The 12,276-nt window shown below is 40.8% G+C and overlaps 2 protein-coding genes across 5 annotated transcripts in view; one reads left to right on the top strand and one right to left on the bottom strand.

Annotated features, from left to right (window-relative positions):
* The window catches only part of EXOSC1 (exosome component 1), a 7,884-nt gene extending 6,218 nt beyond the window's left edge, over positions 1–1,666 (bottom strand). The window contains exon 1 of one of the 2 annotated variants that reach the window (XM_015823454.1): positions 1,526–1,666. In XM_015823454.1, coding sequence (XP_015678940.1) covers positions 1,526–1,553 — 28 coding nt within the window. In that variant the 5' untranslated portion in view covers positions 1,554–1,666. The remainder of the gene's footprint in view (positions 1–1,525) is intronic. The other variant, XM_015823455.1, reaches the window with a different exon arrangement.
* Positions 1,667–1,761: 95 nt separating this feature from the next.
* Positions 1,762–12,177, top strand: ZDHHC16 (zinc finger DHHC-type containing 16). 3 transcript variants are annotated; one of them, XM_015823451.1, is made up of 11 exons: positions 1,762–1,909; positions 4,683–4,935; positions 5,261–5,455; positions 6,018–6,109; positions 7,815–7,843; positions 8,144–8,277; positions 8,996–9,043; positions 9,469–9,554; positions 9,745–9,868; positions 10,549–10,619; positions 11,225–12,177. In XM_015823451.1, exons 2-11 carry the CDS (start codon positions 4,699–4,701, stop codon positions 11,337–11,339), a joined length of 1,131 nt encoding a protein of 376 aa, XP_015678937.1. In that variant the 5' UTR covers positions 1,762–1,909; positions 4,683–4,698; the 3' UTR covers positions 11,340–12,177. The 3 variants fall into 3 exon arrangements, with proteins under 3 accessions (XP_015678937.1, XP_015678939.1, XP_015678938.1); XM_015823452.1 differs by lacking the exon at positions 1,762–1,909 and adding an exon at positions 3,418–3,431; XM_015823453.1 differs by lacking the exon at positions 8,996–9,043.
* The last annotated feature ends 99 nt before the right edge of the window (positions 12,178–12,276 follow it).

Here is a 12,276-nt window from a genome sequence, read left to right as displayed (position 1 = left end):
CTGGCTGTCAAACCGGCTTTTACGCAAAACAGGCGGGAGGCAGCAAACAGCTGCGACCAGCGAAATCGCCTGCCACCGGAAGTTCCATGTTTTAGTTTGTTTGATTCATCGGCAAGATGTTTATTTCCTACATTTTTTTTCATCTACTTTATATAATTTTTCTCAAAATGCATACCAAATACTTGTCTATGGGCATTACAATTTGCCAGTTTTAATTTCAGTCTGTTTCTTAATGATCCCTAGGTATGAAGTTGATATCTTCATTGAGTTATCCACTACGATTCCAAAATCAGTGTCAACTGGGATTTCTTTCATGTATACATAGTTACTGTGTTTTGCCTAAAAGTGATTTAAATTGAATCACACTTGATTAGTATTCACCCATTTTAAACAGATCCTTCTGGAGCTTTTCATAATCACTTTTGCTTTTGACTATTCTAAATATTTTAGTATCATCTGTAAATATGGGCAGTTCCTGTACTTATATTTAAGATTATTAATGGATAAGCTTAAAAGCACTGGTCCCCGCATGGAATCTTGAAGAAATCACTTCTTACTTCCCACTTCCCATTTCTAATTTCTGCTTTTGATTTTTTTAATTAATTAGCAATTCTTAAGAAATAGGTCCTCTTATGCCATGGTTGCTAACTTTACTCAAGAGCCAGTGATGTAGAACTATAAAGGTTTTCTGAAAATACAAGTACATAAAATGCTCGGGTTGAAAGCTTTCCCGAAGCATCTAACTAAATCACTGGAGAGGCTGCTAGATTAGATGGTATGGACCGATAAAATGTGTAATATTCTGTCTAGAACCAAGAAAGGTCTCTGCTAGATTTTCAGACAGGGCCGAATGACCATTTGTTGGGGGAAATAGAGGATTCCTCCACTGAATAGATGGTTGGTCTGGATCAAGGGTAGTCAACCTTGGCTCTTTTATGACTCGTGGACTTCAACTCCCAGAATTCCTGAGCCAGCTGTGCTGGCTCAGGAATTCTGGGAGTTGAAGTCCACGAGTCATAAAAGAGCCAAGGTTGACTACGCCTGGTCTGGATGATCAGATTCCTTCCAGTTCCATTCGTAGATATGCTCCAACACTGGAAGTTTTTAAGAAGAGACTGGACAGCCATTTGTCCGAAATGGTATAGGGTTTCCTGCCTGAGCAGGGGGTTGGACTAGATGACCTTCAAGGTCCCTTCCAACTTTACTATTATTATTACTACTATTACTACTACTATTATTATTATTATTATTATTATTATTATTATTATTATTATTATTATTATTATTATTATTATTATATATTCTATGAACTAACACGCCTAACAAACCCTATGATCACGGTTATCCGTGTCCTACAAACCAACTCACCCAGCCCCAAATTCAGCCTCTTCTCGCTCTGGGGCTGAAGCAAATGCCAGACATTTCACCCACAAGACTCTCTGGAGCTGGCCCAGGAAATTAGCTCTCAACCAAGGAACGGCTCTTCTCAGAGCGGACCCCATCCCGCCCTCTCCCGGTCACCCACCAGGAACACAGTAGCGCGCAGGAGCCATAGCCAGGCGACGGCAAGGACTTCGCGCTAGGCCGCCTCTTCCCCGCGGGTGGCTGGAATTTTCATTGGGCGATTCCACCCTCACATTACTTCCTCCGAGCACACGTTCTTCGGAATGCCAACCCACGACCGAGACTCGGATGTTGCAGAGTAACTGTAACGAGAAGGCCGGCGGAAAAGAATGGCCCTTGAAGCGCACTGAATGATGGGAAGTGTAGTTTCAGTCAGCTTAGCCAACGTGTAGTCGCGCATGTGCGAATAAGAATAAGGAGGAAAAATGATGCCGGGAAGGCTCCGGTAGTCGAGGAGGGGGTCTATAGCGTGGGGTTGACTGAGCCCCCAAAATGGCAGCTCCAGGTAAGCGGGAAAGAGTTGAAGGAAACCGATTTTCCAGTGATGTCTATCGGGTTAACGCCTTTGGGGTTCCACCGGCTGGCGCCTCCAGAAGTTCCTGCATTGCTGTTTAGAGCTTATCCTTCTTGCTGAAGTCTCTGATAGTCCCGTGTTTTCTTGCGTGGATCTTGCTTGTTGCTGTGAAAAGAAGCTGGGATGAAATCTCCTTCGCGGGCCGAAGAATTGCCTAGCCTTCTTGAAATGCATGCTGGCAAGATCTCTTTAAGATGCTTTTGTTTTCTCGCGTCTGTAAAGGGACGATTAGCTGAAGCAGAACGTGCTTTTATTTCTTAAACCCTGGCCTTCTCCAAAGATCCCGTTGAATAGATGCGACAGTTCTTTTCTGCCTCCTTCTCCATCTGCGGTTTTTGTTACCAGAGTCATACCTGTGCCTAAATAGCTGAGGTTTGCACAGAGGCGGAGTTACAGCCCGAGCACACCTTGTTCAACTTCCAAGAGTCAGGAAGTATAACAACCTTTAGAAAGCGGTCCATTGGCTCTTCTTCGCGGGTTCCGTTATGTCGTGGGTGTCTTGGTGCAAATTTGGTTGGTGGCACACAAAATACTTAAGTCTGAGCGTAAATATACAATATATGCTTACATGATTTTATTCTGTAGCCTACATGTGCTTATTGAATTAATGCAAGCATTTTGGCCTGTCACAGTTACCAGGGTGTTCTAATCTTCCCTCTCAATATGCTACCTCAAGAAAACTAATTGAGATCTGTTCTTTGTAAATATTATACAATTATACAACGATCTGACAACATTGCTTTTTAGTGGATATTTTTTTGGACAACAAGAACTGTACTACAATATTATAGTTCCTACAGCTGCCAAATCAAGTGGATTCAGGTAATTCTTGACTCACCATGAAATATTTTTGTGCGAGAAACTGATATCCCTGCTTAATCTGTCCAGTCATATTGTATCTTTACAAAGGATGGGCAACCTTTTAATACTCGGGGGGGGCATTATTGTATTTAAAATTGATAGTGGGAGGCCTGAAAATTTGAGCAATGACGGAATGCAAGCAGACAGATTTAGATTTTTCAGGATAGTAGATTTTTATTGTTTACTAGCTGTACCCGGCCACGCGTTGCTGTGGCTCAGTCTGGTTAAATGGAAAAGAAAGAAAAGAGAAAGCGCACATTTGTGTCACAGGTGTGACATCTATATAATAGTAGGTATATAAAAACACGCGCGTATTCGAATGCAACGTTGTGTCAAAATTTCAAAGCAATCGGTGAAGAATTGTCGGAGATTTAAGTTTTGAACAAACGAACATTTACATTTTTATTTATATAGATAATTTTCAGGTTGGTTTTGCAAGCCTAAAGTTTTCCACATATTTATTTGGTTGGTTTCTTCTGACCTTAGCAGGAAGCCACACTCCTGCACTTGGTGAATTACCCTCAAACGTCAGAACGAGGTTCCTCAATACCAAAGAAAGAATTCCACTCCATATGCAAGGATAAAGTTAAAAGTAAATTATATGTTTTCTATTAACTATAGCAGAACTCTTATTTGAAATAAGAACTGAAGAAGAGAGAGATATTAAGATTTTGTTGGCATAAAACCAGTAACAGTTGCTGCAGTTTTAGACAGAAACATTTGGGTCTAATTTTACATTGGCTAAAATTTAATTTGATCTGCCATAGCATCACCTTACTAGGATGCTTTTGGCTCCGACAGAGGACTTCCCAGAGTCATTCTCACTTAATATTAATTGGCCAAGATCAGTTTTCTCCAGAGCTGATCCAGCTCAAGTTCCTTCCTGCTTTTTGATTAGCAGCTGCTTGATGCTGGAGTCCTACAAACAGGTAAAAATCAAATTTTAAATAGTTGGCCTTCCTTGGTAGCCATAGGCTAGTCTAAGTGGGATGATTTGCTCCAGTGAGGCAGAGATGCCAAGGAAGAGATTAGTTTTGAGAGGGATTAGTGATTATGGAATACTTTGGTATTTAGAAAAGAGAGATGAAAACATGAATGAGGAATGAAAGCAATGACCTTTTAGAAAAAATTCTAACTACCTTACTTGTCCTTAAATCTTAAAGTGCTCTATATAATATATCCTATTCAACGATATTGGGCTACATTCCAGTTATTTCTTAACTGTTTAAATGATGTTCACGTTGGCTATAGAGATTATAGAGAACTTATGTCCAATATCTCAGAGAGGAGCCTAATCCTGGATTAGGATTCCAGTTTCATCGGCTCTAATATCCTCAACATTTGCTGTATTTTTGGCTTCCTCTGAGTTCGTTCTTTTTTCCCCTTTATTATGGTTCTCTGCAGTTATGCAGGGGAAAAAGAAATGCAAACATAATCATAAAAGATGTGTTCTTTGGGGCAATTGTAGAGCACGTTCTGAGCACTTCTTGCATTCTGAATACAATAAACATGTGGTCACACAAGGCATCTTGCTGTTCAGCCTAGGAAAGTGAGCCGAAGCATCAGCAAAGTCACAATCCTTATTTCTGTGTTATTATCCCCATTGGAATTATGGAAGAGAGCATAACTCTTCCACCAATGCTGTACTGGAGACATCCAAAGTGAGAGTGATTCCCCAGCCACAATGCTAACCACGATTGCAAAGATTTCTTCACCTACTTGCAGTGAGGCATTACCTAACAAGATGACAATGGAGCAGTACCCAGAGCTCTAATGTCTGGTGCCAAAGTTTTCTCACCAAGCTCTGTCAAATACTTTCTGACACTTCCTCCTTTCTTCCCAGGTTCTGAGCAGCAGGGATGAGGAGTCGCCGGCGGATGTACTCCGCTGTCATGCGTCTCTTCCTGAAATGTTTGCGGATAGGTCAGCGGCGCCGGTTCTGGCTGACCCACCAAGTGGAACAACTGTGGCTATATGGGCATCTCTGCCTGCGCTCTCTGTTTTACAACTCTTTTGCTGATGGCGACACAGCTCTTGATGCCCTCTTTGAGCCTATATACTGGCTGGTAGATCATGTCACTCGTTGGTTTGGGGTGGTAAGTACTTAGAAAAACAAAACAAAATTTGGAGTTTAAGGAGAAATATTTTCTGCATTAATAAAGTTACAGCTCCAGTTTTCAAGCTACATACATAGCTATTTCAAACTGCTGAGTAAAGCCAGGAGATTAAAAAAAAAGAACTGAATATGTGTGAAGACGTGGCATTAGGACTTCATAGAATCTGTTTACTATCTCTTTCAGCTTTCCAGAAAACAAGAAGGGCTTAGTTAAGAAATGTATCTGGCACAGGCCCTTTCTCTTCCAAAGAGCAGATTTGGAATATAGTGTCTTGCTAGCTTAAATTCCTTTATCCTTTCAACAGGTGTTTGTAGCTCTGGTGATTACATTGACCAGTTCTGTGGTGGGCATAGTGTACATTTGCCTCCTACCAATAATTATTCAGACCTACCCCATTGCCTGGATCTTCTGGCACGTTATCTATGGCCATTGGAACCTTGTCATGATTGTTTTCCATTACTACATGGCTATCACTACTCAGCCTGGTTATCCACCACAGGTAGGACAGAGGCTTTAATATTTATGTCTGGACTTCTTTAGTATTTAGTATTGGTTTTATATTCATAAGTAGGGCAGCTCAGCATGGTTTCCTATCTTTTTCTATCTACCTGGGTTCACACAACTTAATGAACTATCTTCCAGCCAACCACATTTCAGCCTTGTGTGTTCTGTAGACCACATTGTTAATTTATGATTCAGTGTGTTGTGTAAACCCAGAACATTGGACTCAGTTAACTATGGATAAATATGTTATGGAAACATGACCACTAGTGATTTTACTATGAAATGTCATGGACCCAAAACAACTGGTATTGTTTACATGCTGTGAACAACACATACCCCAGAGTAGTGTTTTTCAATTTTGGTGGCTTGAAGTCCACATTCTTCAAGTTGCCAAGGTTGAGAAACACTGTCCCAGAAAGCTTCTGATCATTATCTTTGGTAAGAAAGAAAAGACAATATCTTTGCTACTCAGTAATACTTACAATTGATTTTAGCCAAAAGACTGAGAAGCAATGCTCCACCATGTTCAAAAACTGTTGCTTTCCCCTTTCCTACAGCACCCAAAGAACGATCTTGCTGCTGTGTCAGTCTGCAAGAAATGTATTGCCCCCAAACCTGCCCGGACCCACCACTGTAGCATCTGCAACAGGTGAGCCATCATTGTGTTAATTTCTTTCATTTGCCATCTGTAGTTTTTTTTGGCCATCCTTGTTATTTGGGAAACTTTGAAAAGCTCTATTCTACTCTTAACCTCTTTTGTTGCAAGGCATACGGTGACCCCATAAGAGCTTCTGCAAGTCTCATTTCTTGCTGCTTCATCTCAAATTATGAAAATTATTAACTAGGTTTGCTTCTGCAAATCTGTGAACATGAAATATTAGACATACAACTCTTGTCTAGCAGAAGTTTTTAAGAATTTTTAAGAATCTGTTAGTCTTCATTCTGATTACCAGTTTCCCTTCAGTGTATTCCTGTTTTGTTATATTTTAATCAACTGCTCAAATAGTTGACTTAGAATAATACAACATGAGCATCCAATGCATGTATTTATATGGTGGAAAGTTTCTCTGAGGTAGAAGTGAAGTGTTAATGGTGGCATTTTTTAATCTCATAATTGTCTCAACAGTAGGACTGACTGGCTTAATATTCTCTTTTAGAAGAGAATATTTGTAGCTCAGGGTTGAATTGTGGAGTCCTGAATGCTCACTGAGCTTGATTGTTTTCTTGCAGACATTTCATTACCCAACTAGATAACATCATCAGCATAGTCTAATTTTCCCTATGTTGTGTTTCAGCTGCGTTATAAAATGTAGAAGTGTGATAATTTTTTTCCCAAAGTGAAATTTGCACTGTTTATAAGAAGAGAGAAAAAATTACACAAATCCGATAAATTCCTATGTATTGATCTTGTATGAGTTCCGTTAACCGCTGGGGTTACAAGTAGATTCTAGCTTTAAAATCTAAATCTACTTCTCTTTCTCCTGTTGAATTTGAATTTTTTTGTACTCTTCAGCAATTAAAAAATATTTAATTTCATCACCTAAACTAAAGCAATAAACACTAGACATTTGCTTTCAGTTTTTAGAAATGAAAGTTAGCATTTCCAAACAGCTAACACTGTACATTTTACTTGTGTTTATGCGTCTGTAGCGTACACACAGTCTTATCTTTGGGCACAGAAACTTATCATTAGCTTTTGTAATATTAATTATAAAGTAATCAATAAATACTTTGTTATTAATCATAATATGTAAGCTGCACTGATTTCCAGTTTGCTTCTGGGTGCAATTTAAGGTGTTGCTTGTTATCTATAAAGCCCACATGGCATAAGGCTGGGTTACTTGAACGACTGCCTGTTTTCTATAACTGCTGACTGGTTAGTTCAAACCTGCAGTGGTGTATTCCAAGTTTCTTTGAAGTCATCTCTCTGGATCTCAGAAATATGCCTTTTCAATAGCAGCAACTGCACTCTGGAAGAGGTCCCCCCCCAAGATTTGGATGACCCCAATTCTCCTGTTTAGAAGAGTCATGAAGACCTGGCTCTTCACCCAGGCAGGGCGAGACCTTCTCACCATCACACTAGCCATCTTTCTTGCATTTTATTGATTTTATTGCAGTTTCCTTGATTGTTATTGATAGTAGGGTAGTATACAAGCTTAATAAATTATTATTATTCCCAAGACTGGGAACTAATGATCATAGTCCATTAAGTCTCAACTAAAGGGGAATATGCACTTAGCCTCTCGTTTATTTCATTTTTCATGCTCTGTGCTTGAACGGTTCTTTTGTTAATAGTTATGCTGCATATCAACAACCCTTTTGTGATTAAAATTAATGCTGTTCCCCTCCCACAGGTGTGTGTTGAAGATGGACCATCATTGCCGTATCCTTTTGCAGGTCTGCAATAGGACCAAGGATAATGAATCGGGTTCAGGTGGACTGAAGAAATCTAAGTGATTCTGTTCCCAGAAACAGAATGGGATCTCTTGAAAATGTGGCCAAAGCAAGTGATTGGGAAAAAAATTGGTGCCTTCTCATTTTAACACAAGTGGTTCACGTTGAAGGTCCAAAATGCTGTGGGAATTAGGCATGAGTAGCTTTTGTAGGCTGGGCTATCTTCTGTTGTAATGGGAAAAGGTTGGCTTTCTCCATGGAGTTAAAGATCTTTAACCTGAAGAGACAGCATGGCTTAACAACTGTGTGGGACACTACAATCATCGCTATTTCTTCTCCTTCATGCTTTTCATGACCATGGGCTGCATCTACAGCAGTGTCAGCGGCTGGGACATGTTCTGGGAAGCTTATGCTGCCATTGAGGTGAGCACAGGAGGCAGTCTGTTTTCTTTAGGGGAAAAGGCCTTGAAACGTGCAGAGGTGCTGCCCTATGCAGCAGGGGTGCATATAGGCTAGTGATGGCGAACCTTTTAGAGACCGAGTGCCCAAACCGCAACCCAAAACCCACTTATTTATCGCAAAGTGCCAGGGCCGCATCAGCATTGTGGTGCCCTCGGTGGGCATGGCCCACTGGGTGGGCATGGCTGCGGTTGTCACGGCAGACTGGGTGGGTGTGGCTGAGGTGGGCATGGCCACCTCGATGTTGCTCATGGGGGGACGCCTGTGGGGGCCAGGCAGGGTTGGGGGAGATCCAGGGGGTCTCTGGCAGGTGGGGCGGTGGGCAGGCCTAGAATAGATGGGGAGGCACACAATCCTAGCTGGGACTGGGGGGCCATGGTACCGATGGGATCCGGCTTTCCCTGCTCGGGGTGGCTTTTGGCTTGCGGGGTGTGGGCGTGCTCTACCACCTCTACTCGAGCTTGCTAGCTGGTCGCTTCACCTCCTTTGTGCTGGGTGGGGCTGCCGCTCTGGGCAGCAGCGGCGGCCTAATGGACCTGTGCAAGCTGCTGACAGTGGTGGCGTGCATGCCCACAGAGAGGGCTCTGAGTACCGCCTCTGGCACGCATGCCATAGGCTCGCCACCACTGATATAGGCCAAGAAGAATTAAGGGTAACTGGTGGCCTTTTTTCCATCCGATAGAAAATGAAACTACTTGACAAGGAGAAACTGCACGTGACAGCCAATCAGGTGGGGTATCTGCTCATCAGCTGTTCAAGTCAAGGACAGGACAGGGCATATAGTTTACCATTTTAGTTCCATTCTGAGTCTACAGAAGTGATTGTCACAAAAATTCACTGTTAATTTCCTGGGCAGACACACTCCTTCCATTCTTGCTCACAAGAATGGAGCACCATTCAACTGGCATTTTGTCTCTATACATGGAGGGAATATTTCCAGAACCAGATGTTTTATCTGCTTTTGAAAGACAAGTGCTAATGGGGAGTAAGGAAAATGTGTCCTGGGTCCCAGTGCTCTGCCCATCTCTCTCCCTAAAAATGTATCAGGCTTGCTTGTTGTGCTTTCCATCCCAATTTTTTGTCCTAGAAAGCCCTCTGTTTGCTCTTTCCTGCATTCTTACTTCCAATTGTGGCAACATCTGCTCTTACTTGCAGACTTACTCTCAGACACCACCACCCACCTTTTCCTTCCGCCAGCGAGCTTTCCACAAGAGCATAGTGTACGCCTGGGTCCTCTGCAGGTAATTGATCTACGGTAGTTCTTTGGTGGAAAATGCTGGGAGGGGAAAAATCTACTTCAGGAAACTTTCAGAATACTGCCAAGTCAATTTTGGAGTGTCCCAGTTTGCATGATGCTCCACCATTCATTATCTTTACAAGTCTTCCTCTTAGCAGAGTTTGACATCCTTGTTTTTTAAACTGCTCTCTCAGTTCAGTAGCCTTGGCGCTGGGTGCCCTCATGCTCTGGCACTCAGCCCTCATCACCCGTGGTGAGACCAGCATCGAAAGACACATCAATCGCAAAGAAAAAAAGAGGCTACAAAAAAAGGGCAAGGTAAGGGCAGAGGCTGAATCGCCAAATGGATGGGAGAAAGAAAAAGGGGGACAGGCCCACTCAACTGCTGACTGAAAGTTCTTTCTAGAATGCCTTTTAAACCTACAAATCTTTTAGATTTGCCTGTTTCACTTTTCTCTCTTCTAGGAACACACAGCATTTTTTACACTGCAGTTCATTGTAGCTTTAAATTTTATGCTACTTTATTTGGGTAATTTTAATGTTTAGAATTCTATATACATATTATCACCATATAGTAAAGGGTTTAACTGATTTTTTCCCTCAGTTGTTTCTATAGTTTTTGATGGTCTCTCTTATAGGATCTATGCATCACAGATAAACTATAGGCCTTTCTTTACTAGCAACTTAGAATTCATCAAGTAAAATTCAGATCAAGATACAAGGAATTTGGAAGGCAAAAAGCTGTTTCAAGAGCATTTTCTTTTACTATGGTTGACACTTTCAGCACAAAAATTCAATGTCAATTACCATGAGCTTTCTTTATTGTATATTTTAAAGCTGCTTTGTATGCAGTTTTGTTATTGTTAAGTATCTGAAGTCCTTGCCAATCATACTGAAATACACACACCTTTTCTCTTCTATAGAGGAAGGAAGAATACTTGAGTTAAAATCAAAATAATTGAACAGTATTTCATTCTCCTTTTTTCTCTTGGCTCTAGATATTTCGAAATCCATACAGCTTTGGTCCACTGGGCAACTGGAAGGTTTTCCTGGGTATCGAAAGACAGAGGTAACAAATGTGCATGTACTACATATATTAGAATAGGATGGATGTTCCAATTGAGGGAACAAATTATCATAACTGGAATTACTTAGACTCATAACTATATAGTCATTGTCTAAGTACCTGGCAATTAGAAAATGCTAATGGAAGCAATATTAAAACTGACTTGCATGTCTTCCTGTACTACAGGTAGTTCTTGATTTACAACCACAATTGGGCCCAAAATTTTGGTTAAAAGTCAAGGCACCAAATTACCAGACTTGATTTTATGACTGTTTCTATGATGATCAAGCAAGTTACCATATTCTTTAAACAAATCACATGGTCAAGTGTGAACCCATTTTATCAACTGGGTATTTTTTGACGGAAAATGGCAAAAAAGTTGCAGATGCTATCACATGATATGGGATGCTGCAACCAATGTGAGCTGGTTGCCAAGCAACCAAAATATGATCATGTGACCACAAGGGTAGTATGGCAATCATAACTTCAAGAATGGGTCATAAGTAACTTTTGAGTCTGTTATAACTTCAAGTGGTCATTAAACGACCAGTCATAAATTGAGGACTACTTGTACATATTTCTTACTGAAGCCCTGCTCTTTTTCCCAGACACTGGATCACTCGAGTTGTACTACCTTCCACACATCCCCCTTATGGATCTGGCTTGAATTGGGAAACTCCTCCCTGCGTTACTCAACAGAAGACGCCTCTTTTGGCAATTTGAGTTGGATGAAGAACAAAGTGTACAAGCCGGTGGAAGACTTGAAACCACAGGCTTCTTTCATTGGGAAGCATAACAGAAGACATGGTCCCTAAATTGGCAGGCTAATATCACACTGGCATATCTGCAATGAACTGCTCATCCCACAGGAGACCGGAATACCTCCAGTTGCAGTCAGGGATCTATTGCCTGTATCTGTTTTGTTTTGCACATAGTCCAATGGGGATGGAGCAAAGTATGGTCAGTTTTGAGAAGGGGCAAGTAGTTCTTTCCCTAACTCAAGGAAGTTAACTGGCATATTAGGTCTTGTTGCTCTTCCTGTAAGGACTGAGATTTTTTTTTACCATAAAAATAAATATATATAAACAACCATCTCCTCATTAGTGGGAAAACAGGCAGTGAAAAGATTTTAATACAAACTGTTGATTCATAACTAACAAGACTAGACTAATTTTTTTTAAAAAAAATAGTAATTCTTTACTTTTAATGCTGACTTCTGATTCAATAGTTATTTCAAGCAGCAAGCAGAATTGATACTAAGCAACATGTTCATTACCAATCTCTATCCAGGCTATATTCAACAAGTTGTTTTTCCAGTCAGTGGGATAAATTATTGTTTCTACATTGATTGGCAATAGTTCTTGCCAATTCAGCTGCAGCTCTAGAACATGTATGTTTCTATAACACACTTAACAAGGTTATTTAAAGAGACAGGAGTCTAGAGTTATCCTTTTCCCAATAGGCAGAAATCTGTATCAGATCTGACCTAGTTAAACCTTCACTAATTGTACACTAATAATCAGAACATGGCACTATTGGCTAGTATCCCAACTCTTTTTATAGCAAAAATTACACATCCCAGTTAGCCAGAATGGCCTTGCATTTCTCCAACTATTTATATAAAAAAGCACTAGATAAGCAGTTAATTCAGAGTATTGAA

The sequence above is a fragment of the Protobothrops mucrosquamatus genome, unplaced genomic scaffold (assembly GCF_001527695.2).
Source record: "Protobothrops mucrosquamatus isolate PMUCROS unplaced genomic scaffold, P.Mucros_1.0 scaffold1878, whole genome shotgun sequence".
NCBI lineage: Eukaryota > Metazoa > Chordata > Lepidosauria > Squamata > Viperidae > Protobothrops > Protobothrops mucrosquamatus.
Note: the sequence above shows the minus strand (reverse complement) of the source record. Positions and strands in the feature narration are given on the sequence as shown.

What these genes read in the sequence shown, in the direction of transcription:
- ZDHHC16 (XM_015823451.1), top strand. Translation starts at nt 4,699, where the DNA reads ATGAGGAGTCGCCGGCGGATGTACTCCGCTGTCATGCGTCTCTTCCTG. An exon ending in AGCCTGGTTATCCACCACAG is followed by an intron (nt 5,456 to 6,017) that starts GTAGGACAGAGG and finishes CCTTTCCTACAG; the next exon opens with CACCCAAAGAACGATCTTGC. An exon ending in TGCACGTGACAGCCAATCAG is followed by an intron (nt 9,044 to 9,468) that starts GTGGGGTATCTG and finishes TCTTACTTGCAG; the next exon opens with ACTTACTCTCAGACACCACC.